This window comes from Giraffa tippelskirchi, chromosome 10, assembly GCF_054371585.1.
Source record: "Giraffa tippelskirchi isolate mGirTip1 chromosome 10, T2T-mGirTip1v1.2.pri, whole genome shotgun sequence".
NCBI classification, from domain to species: Eukaryota; Metazoa; Chordata; class Mammalia; order Artiodactyla; family Giraffidae; genus Giraffa; species Giraffa tippelskirchi.
The window spans coordinates 5,356,361-5,363,611 of NC_137284.1; the positions used below are offsets into that span (position 1 = coordinate 5,356,361).

Genomic DNA, 7,251 nt, shown 5'->3' on the forward strand with positions numbered 1-7,251 from the left:
GAGCAAGTCACTTCACCTCTCTGAGCCAGCTTCCTCACTGCTGAGAATAAACTGAAATGCTCTCACACCACTCAGCACCAAGTCAGAAGGGGTTGTTGTGGGGGCTATTCTACTGGCACTGGGCTTGCATGTAGCCCCAGAAGGGACCACATCGCTTTGCTGGGGCTACAAAGCAGGAAGTCCTGAGCAGCAGAAGCCACGCCAGCAGTCTGCTCTGAGGAACTTGGGGAGGAAAAGGGATGTGGCTGGAGGACAGGCAAAGCCAGCTCACGGGCAGCAGGGCTTGTGTCATCCCCTCGTGACTGTTACCCCAGAGCAGGCTTCCCCAACCCCCTGCTCCTGGCAAGGATGCCCTAGCCTGTCCAAGTTCCTGCTACTTGATGTACTTCTGCCTGCGGTCGGGCAAACAAGACTTTGCCCAACTTATTCCCGGATAGCCCCCTTTCTCAGAAGGCTCTAGGTTCTCAAGAGTCTCAGCTGTGGGTGGTCCTCAGGAGAGGACAGGCCCCAGCCTCACCAACTGGATACTCAGGATTATGCAAACAGTGACCTGAGCCGACCTTCAGCTAAGCCTTTGCGGAATATGCCCGGGAAGACATGTGGGCCTCAGGCTGCTGTGGGCCAGGACCCAGCCACAGGGAGGGCCTGGCAGGTCCCACAGAGTCGCACGGGCAGACAACTCGGTCCAAGGATCTGGTCCAACAGAAGAATCCACAGGCTGTGGACAGTCCCGGCCCAGACAGCAGACGCATGACAGAGGCGGAGGGGGAGGTCAGAGCTTTTTATTGGGCAGGAGGGGCCGCGGGCCGGCTGGTCATCGGTAAAGGTAGTCGGCCTGGATGTTGGCAGCGATCTCGGCCTCCCACTTGTCCCCGTTGTTGAGCAGCTTCTCCTTGTTGTACAGCAGCTCCTCATGCGTCTCCGTGGAGAACTCGAAGTTGGGGCCCTGTGCGCAGGGAGCAGGCGCAGTTGTGTCAGGACCCTCCCAGGAGCTCCTGCCCCTTCCTCCCCCACCGCGGGGCCCACTCACCTCTACGATGGCGTCCACGGGGCAGGCCTCCTGGCAGAAGCCGCAGTAGATGCACTTGGTCATGTCGATGTCGTAGCGCGTGGTCCGGCGGCTGCCATCAGCCCGCGGCTCAGCCTCGATGGTGATGGCCTGGGAGGTGGCACAGGGGACTGTCACCTGCCAGCCACACTGGCCCCTGGCACAGGATCTAGCCCCGCACAGGCCTACAGAGAAGACCCCTCTGTCGTCCACTCTCAGCCCTCGTGGGCCTTTCCTGACTCCCCTCCTAACAGGCCACCTGGCACGGCCATGACGCCAGTCTGTGTGCCTGCCCGAGCTGACACTCCCATTTGCTATCTGCCAGCACCTCCTGCCTGAGAACACGAGTCCCACGAGGAGAGGCTGCTGCCTGCCTGGCACACCAGGGTAACTGGAGCCCTGGGGGGGTCTCACCCTGTAAATAATGCCCACTTTCTGCTGACTGTACGTTGAACAACCTCCCAACTACACCTAGTTATCTTCATTCAATGGGTGAGAAAACTGAAGCTCAGAAAGGTGGAGGGCCTTCCCAAAGCCACCGAATAAATGAGGGGCCGAGCCCAGACTTAAACACAGGTCCTTAACTCTCAGTTCCTGGGTGCGGCCTGGCACCGGCTCAAGGAAGGGGTGGCCTGGGACTTCCCCAGAGGCAGGACTTTCAAAGGGATGTGGCCATGGCCCTGAGACGTCCCTAGGAGCGTAAGGCCCACCACTCACAGTGGGACCTTTGGCTAGTAGCCTCTCTCTTTGTGCCTCAGTTTCCTCCTCTATAAAAATGGGGATAATAACCTTGACCACCTAGAGTTACAGAGGTCGAGAGCTTGGCCCAGTGCTGGTCTATGGTCAGTACTCACTGCCCGGATGCCACTGTTATTTCTAGGGGGGCTCCTACATGCTCCAGAGACTGGGGACCGCAAGGCCACAGCCCACGGGCTGTAGAACCTGGGAGCAGTGCAGGAGACAAGCCAGGACTCGGACGGGAGCCATCCTGAGTCACAGAGAGGTGGTTGGAGCAACCACTGGGAGGGGGATGCTGTGTGGACGGTGAGGACCCCTGTGCCTGCTGGGTACCTGCCGGGCACATCCACCACCCGAGCGCCCCCACTGTCTGTTTCTGCACCCACAGGCTGTGACTCTCGGCAGTCCGTATGGGACCCTCCGACAGAACCAAATGCGAGGGGCTCAAAGGAGCTGCAGCCAGGGGCAGCAAGCGCCCTGGCAGTAGCCTGAGGGTCCCCGGGTCTGGCCCTGTGAAGGGCACACGTGTAGGCAGGGCTTCTGACACTGCTACTGCACCATGTCAAAGTGGAGACCTTCCAGTGCCACCTCGTGGCTCCGGCCTGGCTCTCACACACTCACAACCAGACCCCCAAGGGCAGGCCCCAAGTGTGTCCCGTGGTCTGCTCAGGACTGGAAGCTTCCCTCCGTTAACTCACCACCTCTGAGTGAGGCCTCATGGTTCCTATCACGGGGCAAGTGGCTCAGAATGGGAGGGGACTTCCCTGGGGACACACACTCAGCAGTGGGTTGAGAATTGGGACTCAGGGCTGCCCGCTTCTCTCTCTGCAGCAGACCGCAGCCACCCCCTCCCAGTGGCCAGGGTCAGGGTGGCGTCCAGCTGGGGTGGGGGCTTACCTGGGCCGGGCAGACGGCCTCACAGAGCTTGCAGGCGATGCAGCGCTCCTCCCCGGACGGGTATCGGCGCAGCGCATGCTCCCCACGGAAGCGTGGGCTCAGTGGGCCCTTCTCAAAAGGGTAGTTGATGGTGGCCGGCTCGCGGAACAGGTAGCTCAGGGTCATGCCCAGGCCTAGGGGTGGCACGGGCACGGTGGGGGGGGGGTCCCTCCTTCCTCACACATCTCTATCCCCGCTTAGCCCGCCTCAAGCCTCCCGTCCCCCGGGCCCACCTCGGATGAGCTCGGTCCACATTAGGGTCTGCGCTGCCCGGTCAGTCACCGACTTCATGTCCATCGAGGGCTCCCTCAGGTTCACATACTCTGCAGGGGAGGCAGGCAGAAGGCCATGGCAGGGGCCGCGCACAGACCCTTTTCAAGGACTCCAGCTCAGGAGATGAGGCCTGGCCTCCTAGATGTAAGAGCTGGGTCCCCCCGGTGGGGGGGGCTTGTTCATTCACCAAATGCCCCCTGCCTCAGTAAGCAACCCTCGAGGCTGGCCTCCGGCCAGGGGCAGTCCTTGCCTGCTTCTCCCTGCACCTGTGCAGCCATCCAGGCCCGGAGGGGATGCAGGTGGGGCTTGAGTGCTCGGGAGCTGAGGAGGAGGTACAGGCTCCCAGGACTCAACACTTGGCAGCACCCTCCTCCTTGTCCCACGCAGGGAGGGTCTGAGATCACATGTATAACCACAGGGAAGGCCCCCCCACCCACCAAGCCCTGCAATGACAGACCCCACCCCCATGAATCATCTTGATCACTCGCTTCATTTTACAGAGGGGAAACTGAGGCTCTGAAAGAGGGAGCCCCCAGCAAAGCCAGGACGAGAACCCAGGTCTTCTCCCCTGCCCTCAGCAGGACCATGATCACAAAGGCTGAGGCTCGAGGCACCCCGGGACTCACTGTAGGTGGCTGCTACTGCGCTGCTGTGGAGGCCCCGGCCACTGGCATGCCCTGCAAGGAGAAGGGTTACGCCGTGCAGATGTGACCTCACGCTGGGAGGCTGGGCCCTCACACCCAGGAAAGGTGCCCTTGGTCCTACCTGCACGTGCAGCCTGGGCCAGGGCCCGCAGCAGCGTGGGCATGGTCAGGCAGTGCATCTGTGGGGTGTGAAAAGAGAGGCAGGCACAGGTGGGTCCCAGACAGGTGAAGTTCTCCCCACGTGAAACTCCAGCACGGCAGGTGCCCTGACCCTTGACCCCAGTGCCACTGTGGCATCTCGTCCCCTGCTCACCCTCGTTCCTGTCAGAGGCACAGATGGCCTTCCTGTTCCCAGGAGCTGCCCCTCTCAACCTCCAACCTGACCCAGGTAACACTGCCAACCGCCACCAGCATTTACTGAGACCTCGCCATGCCAGGCACAGTGCTAGGGGTCACGGATGAGACGCTCAGTCGTGTTAAGTGACTTGCTCAAAGTCGCACACTGGGGGTGGGGGCGGTTCCTGATGTGAACCCAGGCCAAACCCTACCCTTTACACCCCTAGCCTTCCCCTGCTGGAACCCCTTAAAGGCTTAAATAACCCTCAAGATCAAATTCCTCCCCCTCCCCCTCGCCCTGCATCAAGGTCCTTCTGGAACTGCCTCCCTGCCTGCCGAATGACCTTGGGTTTTCTCATCTGTGATAAGGGGGTCACGGGGATGGAGGGGGGCTCGAAGAGGCCACGGGTTTAGCCCAGAGCCTGGCACTTAGCCAGAGCCGCCAAGTGCCCTTCCCGTGACCTGCGACCTCTGGTGGGCCCATTTCTTTAGACCGCGGACTTCAGGGCCCGATGCCCAACCCACCTCCTTCCTTGACTTTCCTCCCGACCTCTGACCCCACGGGCGCCGGCGGCGCATGCGCCCTGGAGGCCGCCGGCGTCTCGGTGCCCCCCGCCCCGGGCTGCACGCCCAAGGACACGGCGGCTGCGCGTGCTGAGCAGGCCGAGGTGCAACCTGGGCGCGGAGCCGGGGGGGCCCACGGGGGCCAGACCCGCGCCCCGCGGCGCCGCGCTGCCTAGACGCGGCCTTAAGGGCTGAAGCCGCATCACCCACCTTGAAGCGCGGCCGCTGCGTCCGGTGCAGCGCTGCCCGTCCGCCGAGAGGCGGAGCCTGCCTCTCGGGACGCTGCCATTGGGCCGGCTGGCTTCTCCATTTCCGCGCTGACTCTCCATGGCGTGGTCTGATTGGCTGGCGGTGCAGCCGAAGGAGGCGGGATCAAAAAAATCTTCTTCCCGATTGGCTAGGGAAGAGCAGGCGCTGGAAGGGCGAAGGAGCCGGGACTCCCGAACCGTTAGGGGCGGGACATCCGAGGCGTGGTTTTAGGGTGCAGCTCCCATCCGACCCGGCCATCCGGGTCGGGGGACACGCGCTGCGCCCCGGCCGGGTACGGGCGATAACGGTGATTCCGCACCATAGCTGGGCTTTGGTAGGCTTTTGGGCTTCCCCTGTGGCTCAGCTAGTAAAGAATCCGCCTGCAATGCAGGAGACGTGGGTTCGATCCCTGGGTTGGGAAGATCTGGAGAAGGAAAAGGCTACCCACTCTAGTATTCTGGCCTGGAGAATTCCATGGACTGTGTAGTCCGTGGGGTCACAAAGAGTCGGACACGACTGAGCGACTTTCACTTTCACTTTGGAGCCCTCCAGGCTCCTCCGTCCATGGGATTCTCCAGGACAGAATACTGGAATGGGTTGCTATTCCCTTCTCCAGGGGATCTTCCCGACCCAGCGATCGAACCTGGGTCTCCCGCAATGCAGGCCGACGCTTTACTATCATAATTGTGCTTGCTGTATGCCAAACCGCCACCCGGGCAGCGTCACTTAATCCTCATCACAACCCTGTGTGGAGGAACGTTTTACAAATGGGAAAACCGAGACCCGGGCTTGTGCAGGAACTTGGTCCAATGCTTAAGAGCTGCGCAGTGCGGCCGCCTCAACTGCTCCTGGATATGTATGACTCCGGAGCCCCGTAACCCAAACAGTTCAGTTCACTCGCTCAGTCGTGTCCGACTCTTTGCGACCTCATGAATTGCAGCACGCCAGGCCTCTCTGTCCATCACCAACTCCCGGAGTCCACCCAAACCCATGTCCATTGAGTCGGTGATGCCATACAACCATCTCACCCTCTGTCGTCCCCTTCTCCTCCCACCCCCAATCCTACTCAGCATTAGGGTCTTTTCCAATGAGTCAACCCTTCGCATGAGGTGGCCAAAGTATTGGAGTTTCAGCTTCAACATCAGACCTTCCAGTGAACACCCAGGATTGATCTCTTTTAGGATGGATTGATTGGATCTCCTTGCAGTCCAAGGGACTCTCAAGAGTCTTCTCCAACACCACAGTTCAAAAGCATCAATTCTGCGGCGCTCAGCTTTCTTCACCGTCCAACTCTCACATCCATACATGACCACTGGAAAAACTATAGCCTTGACTAGACGGACTTTTGTTGGCAAAGTAATGTCTCTGCTTTTAAATATGCTATCTAGGTTGGCCATAACCTTCCTTCCAAGGAGTAAGCGTCTTTTAATTTCATGGTGCAATCACCATCAGCAGTGATTCTGGAGCCCAAAAAAGTAAAGTCTGACACTGTTTGCACTGTTTCCCATGTATTTGCCATGAAGTGATGGGACCAGATGCCATGATCTTAGTTTTCTGAACGTTGAGCTTTAAGCCAACTTTTTCACTCTCCTCTTTCACTTTCATCAAGGGGCTCTTGAGTTCTTCTTCACTTTCTGCCATAAGGGTGGTGTCATCCGCATATCTGAGGTTATTGATATTTCTCCCGGCAATCTTGATTCCAGCTTGTGTTTCTTCCAGCCCAGAATTTCTCATGATGTACTCTGCATATAAGTTAAATAAGCAGGGTGACAATATACAGCCTGACGTACTCCTTTTCCTATTTGGAACCAGTCTGTTGTTCCATGTCCAGTTCTAACTGTTGCTTCCTGACCTGCATACAGGTTTCTCAAGAGACAGGTCAGATGGTCTGGTATTCCCATCTCTTTCAGAATTTTCCACAGTTTATTGGGATCCACACAGTCAAAGGCTTTGGCATAGTCAATAAAGCAGAAATAGATGTTTTTCTGGAACTCTCTTGCTTTTTCGATGATCCAGCGGATATTGGCAATTTGATCTCTGGTTCCTCTGCCTTTTCTAAAACCAGCTTGAACATCTGGAAGTTCACGGTTCACGTATTGCTGAAGCCTGGCTTGGAGAATTTTGAGCATTACTTTATTAGCATGTGAGATGAGTGCAATTGTGCGGTAGTTTGAGCATTCTTTGGCATTGCCTTTCTTTGGGATTGGAACGAAAACTGACCTTTTCCAGTCCTGTGGCCACTGCTGAGTTTTCCAAATTTGCTGGCATATCGAGTGCAGCACTTTCACAGCATCACCTTTGAGGATTTGAAATAGCTCAACTGGAATTCCATCACCTCCACTAGCTTTGTTCGCAGTGATGCTTTCTAAGGCCCACTTGACTTCACATTCCAGGATGTCTGGCTCTAGGTGAGTGATCACACCATCGTGATTATCTGGGTCGTGAAGATCTTTTTTGTACAGT

At 58.1% G+C, this 7,251-nt stretch overlaps 1 protein-coding gene across 5 annotated transcripts; it reads right to left on the reverse strand.

Annotated features, from left to right (window-relative positions):
- Positions 1-762: 762 nt before the first annotated feature.
- NDUFS8 (NADH:ubiquinone oxidoreductase core subunit S8) lies at positions 763-4,857 on the reverse strand. Of its 5 annotated transcripts, none has more exons than XM_081531869.1 (7): positions 4,750-4,801; positions 3,761-3,818; positions 3,622-3,672; positions 2,956-3,045; positions 2,684-2,856; positions 1,031-1,159; positions 763-946 (listed from the first exon to the last, which is right to left on the reverse strand). In XM_081531869.1, the coding sequence occupies exons 2-7, from the start codon at positions 3,816-3,818 to the stop codon at positions 815-817; spliced, it is 633 nt and encodes a 210-aa protein (XP_081387995.1). In that variant the 5' UTR covers positions 4,750-4,801; the 3' UTR covers positions 763-814. The 5 variants fall into 5 exon arrangements, with proteins under 5 accessions (XP_081387995.1, XP_081387993.1, XP_081387996.1 ...); XM_081531867.1 differs by having other exon boundaries at positions 4,501-4,801; XM_081531870.1 differs by having other exon boundaries at positions 3,953-4,801.
- Positions 4,858-7,251: the final 2,394 nt, after the last annotated feature.

Excerpts from the sequence above, each read along its gene's own strand:
- NDUFS8 (XM_081531867.1), bottom strand. The coding sequence starts at position 4,554 with ATGCGCCGCCGGCGCCCGTGGGGTCAGAGGTCGGGAGGAAAGTCAAGG. Across the intron at positions 3,673-3,760 it reads GGCCCAGGCTGCACGTGCAG|GGCATGCCAGTGGCCGGGGC; the intron begins GTAGGACCAAGG and ends TTCTCCTTGCAG. Across the intron at positions 3,046-3,621 it reads CGCAGTAGCAGCCACCTACA|AGTATGTGAACCTGAGGGAG; the intron begins GTGAGTCCCGGG and ends CCTCCCCTGCAG.